Here is a 15562-nt window from a genome sequence, read left to right on the forward strand (position 1 = left end):
AACGCCTAAAATTATAAACATTATGGTTCCTCCTATCGAATGATCAACAGGCATTGAAAGAAATGCTAATGTGACTTTAACATTATCCAAAAAATAACTGTTTTTATTTTTATTTTAATAAAAATAAAAAACTTAGTTATTTTTTATTAACTAAGTTTTTTTAGTTAATAAAAAATAACTTCTATTTTTATTATTAAAAATAATAAAAATAAAAATTTATTGTTAAATTTTAATAATACTAATGCTCGAAGGCTAATAACTGTTCTTAGAATGAAAACATAAGGTAAATTTTCATATGTTAAGTAATGTAAATAACTGAATATTTTTTTGTAAATAGAAGTATCAGCTTCTTATCATGCATTCTGTTTACTGTATAACTTTCATTTTCATCTATTACAGGCTTCCGTCCAGGATTTAAATATTACAATAAGTGGCTGAGTTTAATCGGAGCAATTTTGTGTGTCACTGTCATGTTTATCATGAACTGGATAACAGCTTTGGTGACATTTGGCATTGTTCTGTGCCTCTTTATCTACATAACTAGAAATAAACCAGGTAGGCACAGTTTGATTTCGATTTAATTTTGTTTTTCTCGTATTAGTAAAATCTACATGATTAGGACATGTAACAGCTTAAATAAATGTTCTGTTTATATTCCGGCATGATCACTAAGTTGGAGGAGCTTACAGTTAATCATTTTAACAATGAATACAATTATTAATCATATATCAGCAGTCTCATGGGCTCAAACCACAGTCAACTCAAGCATGTGTGTTATTGTACTCCTGTACTGATTGCTCGGCTACAAATTTAGGCATCTGAGGCAGTTGCCTCATTACTTCATATATTGCTGTGGCTCTTGATATACACAGTATATATATATATATATATATATATATATATATATATATATATATATATATATATGGTATATATTAGAAAATATGATAGAATGAAGAAGAAAGTAATGAATGGAAGACTGATATCCAGAAGGACCAATTTGAACAAATATAGAGATCTGTATACCTGCTGGATTTAACAGATTCAGATGATGATGATAAGGATATCAGAAAATTAGATTACGTAAAATATCCTAGTGATACCTCACAAACATTTTCCAGAATCTTTACATCAAGCATTTATTGGAACTTTGTTATAGGAATTTTCAAAGAAACACCCGTCCCTTTTGTATTATTTTCTGTATATTTTGGTTGTATTAAATCAAGCAAAATCTTGTAGAAACAAGTTCGTGGTATTTACATTGGAGGACACACACACACACATGTGCGCATGCGTGCGCATGCGTGCGCACGCACAAGGTTTTCCGATTATAATTCCAATACTCTCATCTCATGTTGGCACAGAAAAGCCAACTCATCATTAATCTAAATAGCAGTCCAGATTTAGCAGGAATGAACTTGGATCTAGATGAGTTTATGTTTGAAAATCCTTTCTAGATCTGTATTTTTTCCTTCTTCCTCATCATCGCTTAATGGTAGAATATATAAAGATAAATTTTATTGTTTGTACATCAGAACACCCAAATTATTAATACTTATTTGTTTTTTATTAATTTTATTTAAAGAAATGTAATATGAAAAATTTATTTCTATTTTTAATAGAAATCAGCCTTTATTCACCTACTATTTTTTTAAACTGAGATACTTTTATTTAGATGTAAATTGGGGAGCATCAACACAGGGACATCTTTATAAGAGAGCACTAGAATCTGTAGTAAGCTTAAACAAAACTGACGATCATGTCAAGAATTACAGGTGAGTATGGCCTTAACATTCATTAGTTTTAAAAATACAGGAAAATGCATTAAGTTTAGGTGATTATTTTTCATAATGAATGTAGGTTAAATAAAAATTTGCATAGTGTATATCTACTAACCTGTAATTCAGAATTCAGATGATATTAAATTCTTTTATGATTATGTAAATTATTTTTCTACATATGATATCCTAAAACTACACCTAAGATTACAATGATGGAGCCATTTCAATGGAAAATGTCCACAGGGCTACAGGTCTGTTGCCTTGGAATCTCTACCAACAAAGGTGAGCAAAAGATACAACTCCACTTCAAAATCAGATTCATTCTCATAAGAGTGACTATCAGCATTATGCTGATATTGGTGACATTAGCAGCTGAGAACAGTATGCTGCTGTTGTCATTCTCAAAGCTAAAACTCATTGTAGCTCCAAGTGTCCTAATAGTAGCCAGAACTATTAGGGATGGGGGGGAGGAGAGAAAGAGAGAGAGAGAGAGAGAGAAAGAGAGAGAGAGAGAGTGTGTGCTTTCAGAATTTCTGAGGATGTGTGCATTGATTTCTATGGATTTAAACCAGAAAAACTGAGGAATTGCTAATTTATAGAGCTTTCCGAAACTTTTTCCGCTTAGTTATTATTAAAATAAAACTAATATTTATGATGTGTTGTATTCCAACCCATCTTTCTGCCTGCACAATCATTTTGATTGTGCAGGCAGATATGAAGTTCTCTGAGCAGTGCAGACGGGCTGCAAGAGTAGCTCATGGAGTATTGTCAATGATATACAGGAATTTTTCCAGCAGGGATAAGGAGGTGATTATTCCATTGTATAAGGCAATGGTCAGGCCACACCTAGAGTACTGTATACAGGTCTGGAGGCCTCATTTCAAGAAGGATGTAGAGCTGCTGGAACGAGTACAGAGAAGGGCAACAAGATTAGTGAATGGAACAAAGGGGTGCTCTTACGAAGAAAGGCTTAAGTTTTGCAAATTACAGTGTCTGGAGACTAGGCACCAGCGAGGTGATCTGATAGAGGTGTATAAAGCCTTGAATGGTTTAAGCATGCTCAATGCTGATGGGATTCTTCCTCTAGCTCAGAAAAATCACCTGAGAGGGCATAAATTCAAATTGAGGAAAGACAGATGTAGGATAGACGTGCAGAAATTTGCCTTTAGCCAGCGGGTGGTTGATTGGTGGAGCAGACTGCCATCCCTTGTGGTGGAGGTTGATAGCCTAAATAAGTTTAAGGCTCAGCTGGACAGGTATTTTGAACGAACAGAGGGGTGAAGTGGAAGTGGGTTTTTTTTTTTTTTTTTTGACTGATGCTGCATAAGCTTGCTTTCTTGCATCAAATGCCTCTACTAATGCTAATGCTAATGCTAATCTATCTAAAATTATGAGGAATCCTCTTATGAAAAATAGCTGAACTTTCTTTTTGGATGATAAGAATATTGAAATTTTGATTGAAGGAATATCATAACTTAGATTTCAGGATGCGATCCAAACTATTTTCTATTTTCTGAGCCCTCTTCTTCTTTTTTTTTTTTAAGAAATTTGGAGAGCTTGTCACTCTTTTCAGATATAAAATAGCCCAATAACTTTATTTTGCATTTTTGTAATTAAATTTTTTCCACCATAATTTTTTAAACTGCCAGTTGTGATATGACTCTGCTCAACCTCAACCAGTGGTAAGCTTCTCATTAAAAACAAGAAATTTGGGCAGAACTTATACTCTTAAAGTGCCTACTTCTGATTTTTTCGACAAGGTGAATAATAGAGCATATTATGAGTATTTATAATAACGTGGGTGTCATACTCCTCTCCCCCCCCCCCAGAAACTCAAGTTTATCTTCCAACAAAATAGGCAAACCAAGTATAAATATGCATGATTTATAAATATTATATATTGATGTCTCATAGACTTTGCTTTGGCATAAAACAACAAAAAACATTTTGTAGAGTATACTAAAGGAGTTCTAAGGTTTCAGTTCACCATAATTTACAGTAGTTCATAGTTTTAAAAATCATTCTATATTGATAATATTAATAAAAGCAGATTTTGTATTTTTTCATCTCATCATTAAAAATTAAGGTTATGATGTTCACTTTTTAATCAGATTGCCACAGTATAACTGGGGATTCAGTCCCCACCCCAACATTCCATCACTTTGAAGCTGAAGCATATGTTTGTTTTAAAAATAGTGTAGAAAATGTGAGGGACAAATTTTACGACAAATAAAATTCTTGTTAAATATAGTATATATTAATCCATATTTAAATACTCAACATTCTTTGCAAAGAGTTCAGCTATCTGAGAAGGCAAAATTTTGACCATCCCATACTGAGATTTGGTTATGCCTGTGAATTATCAGGCTGTTCAAAACAAATGGAATAGCTCAACTATCAAGAAAGATTAGCATTTCCCTACTCCCACTTCAGAAATGGTTTCAATATAGATAATGTCTTTTCTTCTGATGTGTATTTTAGGTTGTTAAACATTCACAGTTGATTTTAGGTTGGTTCGAAAGATCAACAACTTAATATTAATGGTAGCCAATATAAGTATATGTATTAAACTGTTGTAAATCCACCACATGGTTTTATTGTTATCTCATGGTAATATACAGGAACAGAGTTCAGAATGCCTGCAGTAAGCCAGAGACTTGGTCTGGGTTGAAAGCCAGTGGATGTATTATTTACATGCAGCAGATACTTCTGACCAGTTGCTCTACTGTACTTCTAGTCAGTGATTCCAAATTAAGGACTACAAAAGCAGAACTTTTGTGGATTATGAGCAGCTAATCCACCTAGGTATAGACAACTGGCCAATCAAAAATCTATTGCATTTCATAGGGAATGAGTAGATGGTTTTTGTACTGCATGTATTAAACATGTGCAGTTTCTTTTAATGAAATGTTCTCTAGTGTCTGACAGTTGCACAAAATTTGATATGCAAATGCCAAAAATTTTAATATTTTTTTTCAAGTTTTTATCTAATTTTTCTCGGTGTTTAGTTTAATATATGAATCATCACCTAGTTCAATTTAAGTTTAAAATTATTTTAAGATCTTATTGACCATCTCTTGCAACATTTTATAATTTGTTTCAGACCTGCTGTACTAGTGCTGACAGGAAATCCAAGTAGTCGACCTCCACTAGTAGATTTTGCTCATCTCATAACAAAGAAACTTGGACTCCTGGTTTGTGGACATGTGAACAAGGTATGGCACAATCTGTAAGACAAAAGTATGTTGTATACCAGATGAACAAGTCTTGTGTTTGCACAGTCAGTCCTCCCATTGTTTGCTTTGAATTCAGATTTTTTTTAAGAAAAACAGACCAGGCATTTGAATACTCTTTCATCAGAAAGTACATTATTTTTAACAGAATAAAATAAGCACTCAGAATTTATCAATTTTTTATTCATTTTATTCTGTTATGGTATATCATGGGGAGCACAAGTAAGCTGTATGTGGCTTCTCTGATACATTCTTTGCAGCAAAGCTAATCCTTAGGGCAGTGCAGTAGGTGCAATGTACTCAGGACCTGAAAGAGCTCCAAATCCTGACAGGAAACTCATTTCAACAAAGGGGAATTTCTCCTTGCTGTCTTTTTCCCCCAACATTAATACTTGTGCTTGGGCCCACCTGAACTCTAGGGTTGACCCTGCAGTGCAACACAATCACATGGACTAGCCCTGCCAATTTCTTTCATTTCATCAAAATTAAAAGTAAAATTACCCTTCACCTCCACAGTTTCTTCCCATCCTGTGTTCAGTTTGTGAAAAATTCCTTTATGGTTGTATACTTTATGATGGATCAAGCAAGCAGTTACATGTCAGTTTTTATTTTTTATTTAGGTGCACTTTATTAGAAATTTCCTGTAGAACAGGGGTAGCCAACTTAATTTGTAATACGATCAACTTTTTCCCTTCAAAATGTGCCACGATCTACCATCTCAAAAATTTCATTGCACAAGGTTAAAAAAGTTAATCAACACATATTGAAAAATGTTGTTTATAAATTTTAAAATTCAATACAATTCAGAATTCTTATTTTAAATTCATGCGTATTTAAAATTTTAATTTATGCAAAGTTTGTGTCTTCATGTCATCTGCCAAGCTTTTAAAATCGGGGATATACTGTGATAAGGCCAACCATAAAGAATCTTTTGTATGCAAGTCTGTAAGAGCACAGCGATTCTTCGTCTTTGTTTGTTTCAAATACGAAAAGGTCGATTCACACAGATATGTGGAACCAAAACAGGAATTTAAAAGTTCACTGCAGTTTTTTACATTTGGGTACTTTTCTCAGCAAACATATTTCCAAAAAAAAAAAGTCTTCTTCTGATGGAAGAAGACTTTTTTCTTTCTTCCTAAAAGACAGATATCTTCCTAAAAGATATCTGTCTTTTAGGAAGATATCATTTCGCATTGTAATAATTTAATTTTCAAGTAATATTTTCTCCATGTGAAAAATCGCAGTGATTTTTTTCTGCAGTTTGTTTCATATCTAAGTGGACATTAAATGGATAAGAAATATATTGAACAATGTCTTCAATTGTTTTAAAATCACTGATTCTGGTTTAAAAATCGTCCACAACATTCTCAATTTCAGAAACATATTTCGCACTATTAAATTTAAAAAGAGGATATTTTTACAAATGATCTTGCATATTTGCAAAATGGTTGAATTTTTTTTCTTTGAAATCCTTAGCCATTGCCAAAAATTGATATTTATGTGCAGAAATACTACTAATCATATCACCCACATTTTTATTTTTTCCTTGTAATTCCAAATTTAAGATTAATTAATTTACTGGTAAAATCTGCCAAAAAAGCCAGATCACACAACCACTCCATATCTTGTAAAAGTAAAAAGTAAAGTGCAGCCATTACAACCCACTGCAGGATGGAAGCTTCCTCAACAATTCATGCTGAGGGAAAATGGACCATAATCTGCCACGCTGGTCCAGTGCGGGTTGGCAGATCGACCGTATTCAACAGTCAGGGGCTTGAACCCCAGTCTACTCAAAGAGCGCGTGCTACTGCACTCCCGCTCCTGCCCACTCGGCTACGGAGGCCTTTTTCCATATCTTGTAGCCACTGATAATCATTTCCCCTTTGATCAACAAATTTTTTAATTTCATTCAGCAAATTTCGAAATCTCTGTAGAAACTTACTCCGGCTCAGCCACCTCACATCTGTGTGTAATATCAGATCTGGTTCTTTTTCATCGAGTTGCATTTTGAAAAGTCTCCTTTGAAGAGATTGTCCTCTGATGGAATTCACGATTTTGAAAGCGATATCCATAACACTTTTAGTATTTAATCTTTTGCTGGCTAACACTTGTTGGTGGATGATATAGTGGTAACTCAAAAAATCTGGGAATTCATCATCCTTTTGGCACAATGCGATGAATCTGTTAAGATGCCCCGTCATTGCTTTTGCTCCATCTGTTGTTACTGATATGAGCTTAAATAGTGGTAATTTAATTTAATTTTCTCAATAAAATGTTTGAATGAGTTAAAGATATCAAGACCTCTAGTTCTTTCTTTTAATGAAACCATACCCAGCAGTTCTTCACTAGTGGCAGAATCATCGAAAAACATACCAACAAAAATGAGCAATTGAGCTGTATCACTGACGTCTGTAGATTCATCCAGTTGTAAAGAAAAGGACACACAATTAGCAATATCAGCATGCAATTGTTTGCTCACATTTTTATTAATTTTTTCAATGCGTCGCATCACAGTATTTCCAGATAATTGCAAATCTTGAAGGGCACTTAATTTCATTTTTGTTCTTAAAATTTTCAAAAAGAGAATTTGTTATTTCTAAAAATGCGTCTTTGATAAATTAACCATCAGAAAATGATTTGCATTTTTTTGCAAGAAGATGACTCACTTTAAATGATGCTACAGTTACTGCTTTAGATTGTAAATTAGGTGTCATGAAGAAATATTGTTGTGCGAATAATCTGGATTAAAGTTCTAATTTATTTCTTCTAAGGTCACTATTTGTCAGAAAATCTGTTTGGTATTTACCATGGAGTGCATTGAAGTGCCTTTCTAAATTTCCTTTTTTGGGTATAGCATTCCATGGAAGCATTGCAAATAAAACAGCAACATTATTCTTTCACCATTACAAAAAAGTATTCTAGTTCCCACTCTTGATGAAAATTATACATTTTACTCTTTTTCGTAGTATTCATTTTAAATCAAAAGGTATTAAATTAACATATAAGTACTGTCCAGTTATTAAATCAGCAAAAGCAATGCTTACCGAATAAAACACTTTAAGTTGCGCAAATCGGAAAAATATTCTGTCTGAACAGCCAACGTAGGATAATTGATGAAGAGGATTCCCGAATGAGGAAGTTGTTTCCAAAATAACCGGACAAAAACACCACCGTTTATTGCTCTGTTTGGTTATATCCTTATAAAAATCAGTTTTGAATGCCTTTATGATATTTCTCTAAAGCTATTTCTGGAGGTCATGACCATAAAACAATAAAAACAATTTGCACTTTTCGGTTAGTGCAATCGAATTATAAACAGATATAAACTCAATCTTATTGCATTTGCAATAATACCGACAGCTGCAATTCTGTGGTATTTTACGTTATTATGGTGAAATGTGTTTCTCCTTCAATGAAATCTTCAATCATGCAAAAAAGAAACAAAAATAAATTTTCAAAATCTGCTCTTCATTCCTATTTTTGAAGCTTTGTTAAAAATAAAAAAAATAACACACAGGTAGCGAAACCCTCTGCGCAATATAAAATTTTGGTAGTACTGTATACCTGTTGCACAAATTGAGGGATAACTGTATATTTAAAATTTGTTGTGATCGACCAAAATTAAAGCCACGATCGACTGGTAGATCACAATCGACTCGTTGGCCACCCCTGCTGTAGAAGATTGATCTAGGAAAGAGGAAACTATGTAAGAAGGTTTGTATTCTCCTTGTTCCTCCCATCACAAAGGAACTGTTTTGACGGTGAGACAACATCCTCTTCTTGAACCATAAGCCCAATAGGCTAATGCCCTCTTTAGATACAGTGTCAGTCTTGAAAGTGATTCTTATTGTGTTCTTATCTGGAGAGAACACAGAAAATGATCTCATCACTTTAACATGGAACAGAGAGATAAAGAGAGAGAGAGAGAGAGCGAGAGCGTGCGCTAGCTATGATGGTGGTTTGAGGAGGCATCAATTGAAGCTATGCAGAATTTCAAGCTGATGTGACATTCTCTCTATAGTACAGTCAAGTCCCTCTAGAAAAATTTTCAGGGAAAGGACCATCTCATTACAGATGTGTTCCACAAGATTTGCTGACTTAAAATATTAAAATATAAATAGCAAGAACCCTATCCAAACCAGATTCTACAAAATAATAGACAAAATGTCATATAGCGAAATTATTAAGCTAGTGACCTATTGTATGGAAGGTGTGGGAAAATGGTCTGTAGCATTACGAAAGTCGTTTAGTTAACTATTTCCTGCAGAAACAGCACTAGCGTTTGTGGCGCTTGAGGCAAAACCTTGTCGTTGGGCCTAATTCATATTGTATCTTAACGAGCATATATATGCTTGATTGATTGATTGATTTCACTGGTGCAAAAACGATTGTGGTTATATTGTGCCAGGAAAAGCATATATATGCAATAGCCATCTAGCAGTGCCTATTTTAGGTGGCACTTGTGGCAAGTGCCTCACTTACGCCCCTAGCACCAGGCTTGCTTGCTGGTAGTACTGCATGTCATAATGACATTTTGTTATTTTTAGGGAACTCTCTCCCAGTCAGCCCGGTCTACAATGGTGGAACACAACTATTGTTGGCTGGAAGAAAGGAAAGTTCCTGCTCTTTATAGTCTCGTGGAATCTGATGGATTGGCAAATGGAGTGCATTCCCTTCTTCAGGTAAGTTTCAAAAAGATAAAGTGCATATAAACAAATTAAATTTTTATATTATTTACCAACACACACATTTGAAATATCTTTGATTACACTCAACCTTAAAAAAAAATTATTACCAAATTAGAAATACGAGTAATTTTTATTGATCAATAATAGATCACAGAATTCACTCCCCCTCCCCTCACTTTCTTTTGAGGAGATTGGTTATTAGACTGCAAAGAATATTGTGATCAATTCATTTAATTCATAACCTCTATTCCAGGTGGTAATATTCTTATTAAGATCCACTGCCACATTACAATTTGGCAAATTATTCCATTAAGTAATGGAATAATCAATTGAATGATCAATGGAATAATTGAATAATGGATAATTGATTGATCAATGGAATAATCAAGAGAATAAACAGTCGCGAAAAAGAACAGTTGGTGGATTTTTGGCTGCTGTAAAGGGATAAGTATTTTTAATTTTTACCGTATTCTTTGTTAATTAACATACTACATTGTGTTTTACAGAGATATTAAATAGGTTTAGTAGCGTTCGTTAACTTCTTATTTTGAATTTGACTAGCGATTTTTGGAAGTTACGACTCCCGGTGTTGGTGCCAATATTGTTGAACTAGCCGCCATATTGTAGTTGATAAGAAATAGCGTAACGTATATATATCTCGAACTGATAGCGTAAGGTATAAAGTAAAACTAGATGGCATAATAGGAAGCACTCAATTAGGAATCTGTTAGCTTATTATCGTATTATCGATTAATCAAAATTTATTATTAATCTTATTAAACTTCATTGTTAATTAAATTGTATATAAACGGATATCATGACCCAGACTAGAGCTGCGAAGCAAAGATCACAGACTACCAAGAGGGCTGTGACTCGGGGGAGAAACGAAGGGGGCGATTCTCCAATGCATCACAGTCTCAAAAAATGTGCAAAATGTGAAATGTTTGCTGAATTTTCTAAAATGGGATGACCTTGCCAAGGAGGATGTCTTTGTTTGTGCTAGATGCCTAGAGTGTCAAGAAATTAGATGCCAACTCAGCGTTCTGATGGGCGTCTATGAGAGCTTGAGGTGTAGGGTAAATGCCCTCAAAGAAATTAATATGAGAGGCCCATCAAGCTCTCGGCTGCCCAGCTCAACGGCAGAGCTGACTCCTGTGCATCAGGCAACACAGAGGCAATCTCCAGGGCAGAATGCACTGGTTCCAAAGGAATTAGTTATTGTTGGTGACTCTGTTGTCAGGGAGACGGGGAATATACTATGCAAGAAGGATAGGTGGAACAGGACCAGGGTATGTCTGCCAGGGGCAAAAGTTGATGACGTTGTAGAGCAGATATCATCTTTTAAGGGCACAAAAGGTGATATTATTATACACGTTGGAACTAATGACATTAAGAGTAAGAGATCTGCAGATTTACTTAACAAGTACAGGTCAATGTTGAAAAAAAGTCACGAGTTAGGGTTAAATGTGAAAGTGTCTGCAATTCTGCCCAGACACAATAGGAGGGAGTATATAATTCTGCAAATTGCAGCACCTGGCGAGTAGGCACCTGTGAGGTGATCTGATTGAGCTGTATAAGGCCTTGAATGGGTTGAGCAAGCTGAATGCTGATGGGATTCTTCCTCTTGCTCAGATTAAGAACCTGAGGAGGCACAGATTCAGATTGAGGCAAGACAGTTGTAGAATAGATGTGCAGAAATTTGCCTTTAGCCAGTGGGTAGTTGATTGGTGGAACAGACTTCCATCTTTTGTTGTGGAAGTTGATAGCCTAAAAGGCTCAGCTAAACAGGCATTTCGAATGATGGAGGGGTGAAATGGGTGTGTTTTTTTTTTCTTTTTGGCTTATGCTGCATAAGCTTGCTTTCTTGCATCGTATGCCTCTACTAATGCTAATAATACCTTTGTAATTAAAAAAATTATTAATTTAATTCTGATTAATATCATTAACTATACTTTTCATTAAATTTTAGTGATATTTGATGTCTTGGAAGAGACAAACTAGAGGGTGGGGAGTTGTTTCAGTAATATTTAATGAATAATTTATATATATATATATATATATATATTCAATAATAGCTTTTTAATGGAGAAAATTTCATTGTATGGCATGTTCATTTCTATATTATCATTTATATTTGAGGTCAGCAAAGACTATCACTTGGTAACATCTCTTCAGAATTAATGTCTTAATACTGATGTTCTTTAAAATGTTAATTGTGGATGCTGTTCATGTGGATAGCTAATAACATGATGAATACACAAAATAAAATAGATTTTTTTTGTATTTGTCTGTCTGAAAAAATACACATGAAAAAAATTAGCCTTGCATTTAAAAACTTCCTAAAGGAAGTTAAAAGTTGTCAACATTTCAGATATTAACTCTTTTTTTATGGAAGTCACCCAAAATTTGGCAGCAAAAACTAGTTTTATTTGGTTCATGCAAATGAAGATAATATTTGTAGCCTAACAGGCATTACTAGTAGACTGATAGCCCCACACATGGTCATGGTCATTTTGTGAACAGATTCTTTGAAAGTGGCCTCGATTATATTTTTCTTATGTTTTTATTATTTATTTATTTTTAAAATATAATAGAGGGTGAGGGGTATTTACAAATAAATATGCAATAATAATTTTATTCAATAAATATTCAATATTAGCTTAATTGTATCAAAATTGTAGTTATGTGCTGCTTTATAAATTAGCCTAAGAAACCACACAATCTGGAAATTTCACCATAACCATATCCATTCTGTTCTCCAGCTGCACTGGTTGACCCATGCTAGACAATGGAGTAATCTGCACTGGTTTTCAATATTCTCTTTTCATTCTATTCTAATTTTATGTGAGAAACATGTTGCTAAGTCAGTCAAAAGGAAATCAATCAGAAAAATTCCAGTTACACTGTATGAATAACAACAGTGGAAAATGGCATTGATAAATTCAATTAATAATAACCTGTAAATTTCAATAAATAATCTGATAATTAACAATAAAATATTTAAAAAAGCCACAATTTAAAAATAATAATTGGCGAAGGTAAAGAAAGCCTGCACGAGAAGCATGCAAAAGTTTGACGAAATTTACCGGTAAAAATACTTTGCCGTAACGGCATTTGTATTGTTGCTCACTCGGTAAACAGACGGTGGGTGTTATCGGTCAGGAGTAGAAATTGAATCCCATGGGAGATTGAAACCCTTCCGAAGTGGAAGGGGTAACCTGACCTTTTTTCTTTAGAATCACCTGTGGACTAGTGGATAAATGGTTTATTAAGAAAAAAAAAGGCAAAGGAAGCCCACACGAGAAGCATGGCAATTTTCGAAAAAGTTTACCGTTGTGAAACTATGTTACGAACATTTTTTACAACGCCAGAACTTCCAATATGGCTCTGTTCGTGATTCAATTAGTTAATTCAATTAGTGATTCTAAAGAAAAAAAGTCAGGTTATCCCCCCCCTCCACTTCGGGAAGGTTTCAATCTCCTGTGGGATTCAACTTCCACTCCAGACCAATAACACCCACTGTCTGTTTACCAATCGAGCAACAATACAAATACTGTTATGGAAAAGTACTTTTACCAGTAAATTTCATCGAACATTTGCATGCTTCTCGTGCAGGGTTTCTTTAGCTTAGCCTAATAATTCAGTAAAATTAAAATAACAAAATTCCTTTTACCATAGTTTCAATTTGAGACAGTCTTATACCATCAGTTTTAAAATAGTACTGTCAAGATGAGTGAGAATTCAAAATGCTTCTGAAAATAAAATAATGCTGACAACTGATACTTTCTTGTTCATCTTTACAAACTGCTAAGTCAAGCCACTTAGGCTTGTTAATGGATCTAGTTGTAATTGATTAATTGAGCTTAAGTTTTACCCAACAGACTATATTTTCAGTAATATAGCACTTTCTGAGAAAGTCTTACATTTATTTATGAAAATCTAATTTTTCCATCTAGAGTCAGAATTTGCCCCACTGCCTGTTTTTGTATCTTTTTCTGTTTTTAAATTTGTAAAGCCAGATTTGGAAACCATATGACTGTTGCATAATCAGTAATCAGGATTACTCATTATGCAGCAGTTGTGCAATGTTGTCATTACCGGTATTATGAAAAGGAACTTATGGAGAGAGGATGATCGTAATAGTGCGCTGCATCTCCTTTATAATTCCAAAGTTGTTAAACACCTTTGATTACATTCAGTATTTATACCACAAAATGTCCATTCAAAAAAAAAATAATAATTATATTTACACACACACACACATACACAAAGGATATGCAGTGATATTAGCAGTTGCAGTTCAGTCAAAATAAAAAAAACACAGTACCTCCCATTTCACCTATTCATTCCATCCAATAGTTTGTCAAGTCTTGCCTTGAATTTATTTAAACTATCAACTTCCACAACAACAGATGGAACTTTCTTCCAACAATCAACCACCGGTTCATTAAAGGCAAACTTCCGCACATCTGTTCTGCAACCATCCTTCCTCAATTTGAATTTATATCCCCCCTCATGTCTGTAGTCTGAACAAGAAGAAGAAGAAGAATTCCATCAGTATTCAGCTTGCTCAATCCATTCAAAGCCTTAAACACCTCAATCAAATTGCCTTGTAGGTGCCTAGTCTCCAAATGGTGCAATTTGTAGAACTGAAGCCTTTCTTGGTAAGAGCACCTCTTTGTTCAGCTCACCAATCTTGTTGCCTTTCTCTGTACAAGTTCTAGCAGTCCCACATCCTTCCTAAAATGAGGCCTCCAGACCTGTATGCAGTATTTAAGATGCGGCCTAATCATGACCTTCAGGGCCGGCCTGAACAAAAGCGGGGCCCGGTGCAAAGTCAACTTGCGGGGGCCTTGATACAAATTTCGTACAACAAAATAATTTATTGCATTTTGATATTTATTACATTGTACAAATTGGTTTAGTAAGGATTACATGAAAATGATAAATAATTAAATCCGCACATCTTGTAATATACTAAAATACAATTTGGTATGCGAATAAGGTCACAATATGTGATTTTTGTTTCATTTTCTTACATGTTTTATAGCAAATTCGTTGATAATATCATCATAATTTAGTTTTTTGGCTATTTCGGATTCGATAGATAAAATGGCTAAGGATGTAAATCGTTCTTGACTAATGCTAGAACTCAAGTAATTTTTTATTATTTTCAATCTTGAGAAAGATCTTTCTGCAGATGTGACGGTAATTGGTAAGGTTAATATAATTTTCAGAACAGTAACAAAATTTGGATACAATTCAAATAAATTATTTTTCAGTAAATATTGTAATATTTGTAATATTGGGATCCTGGAAGGCAAAACTCAACGATAAATTTTGATTTCATTAAATAAATCAATGCAATCAATATCGTCTTGCAAGGTCGAATTTAAGTCTTTGCAACATTTAAGAAGATCGTTTTCAGTCAGTTTTTGAATATTATCCGAATTATATAAAAAACCATATGATGTCTCACGTTCATGATAAATTTCGAATCTTTTCTTAAAAGAAATAATCGCACTATCGATTATGACTAGAAAATATTGAATTCTGAAATATTCTTCGCCTGTTGAAATAGGCTGATCGGTTCCTTCATAACAAAATTGCTTTGTTTTTCGTCCAGTTCTTTGATTCTTAAATTCAGATGTCACTTGTAATTCTTCAGCTATTTCCTTTGCAGTTATTAAAGAAGATTTGAATCCTGATTCACGATACTGTTCAAAAAAATTTAAAAGGCCTTTTAAATGTGAATTTGCAGTACCGATATCTATATTTGAATATTGAAATATCTTGCTCACGATATTTACTTCATTCAGTAGTCATACCAAATGACCAAACTTGATAAAAATTCAAATGA

At 33.9% G+C, this 15562-nt stretch overlaps 1 protein-coding gene across 2 annotated transcripts in view; it reads left to right on the top strand.

The window, feature by feature from the left end:
- The window catches only part of LOC150089243 (solute carrier family 12 member 1-like), a 104089-nt gene that overhangs the window by 55428 nt on the left and 33099 nt on the right, over positions 1 to 15562 (top strand). For both annotated transcript variants that reach the window (XM_090390398.1, XM_090390399.1), the window contains exons 13-16: positions 400 to 555; positions 1676 to 1775; positions 4885 to 4996; positions 9562 to 9696. In XM_090390398.1, the coding sequence (XP_090246524.1) occupies positions 400 to 555; positions 1676 to 1775; positions 4885 to 4996; positions 9562 to 9696 (503 nt within the window). The remainder of the gene's footprint in view (positions 1 to 399; positions 556 to 1675; positions 1776 to 4884; positions 4997 to 9561; positions 9697 to 15562) is intronic.

The sequence above is a fragment of the Mastigoproctus giganteus genome, chromosome 2, assembly GCF_048544385.1.
Source record: "Mastigoproctus giganteus isolate SK-2022 chromosome 2, ASM4854438v1, whole genome shotgun sequence".
Classification (NCBI taxonomy): Eukaryota; Metazoa; Arthropoda; class Arachnida; order Uropygi; family Thelyphonidae; genus Mastigoproctus; species Mastigoproctus giganteus.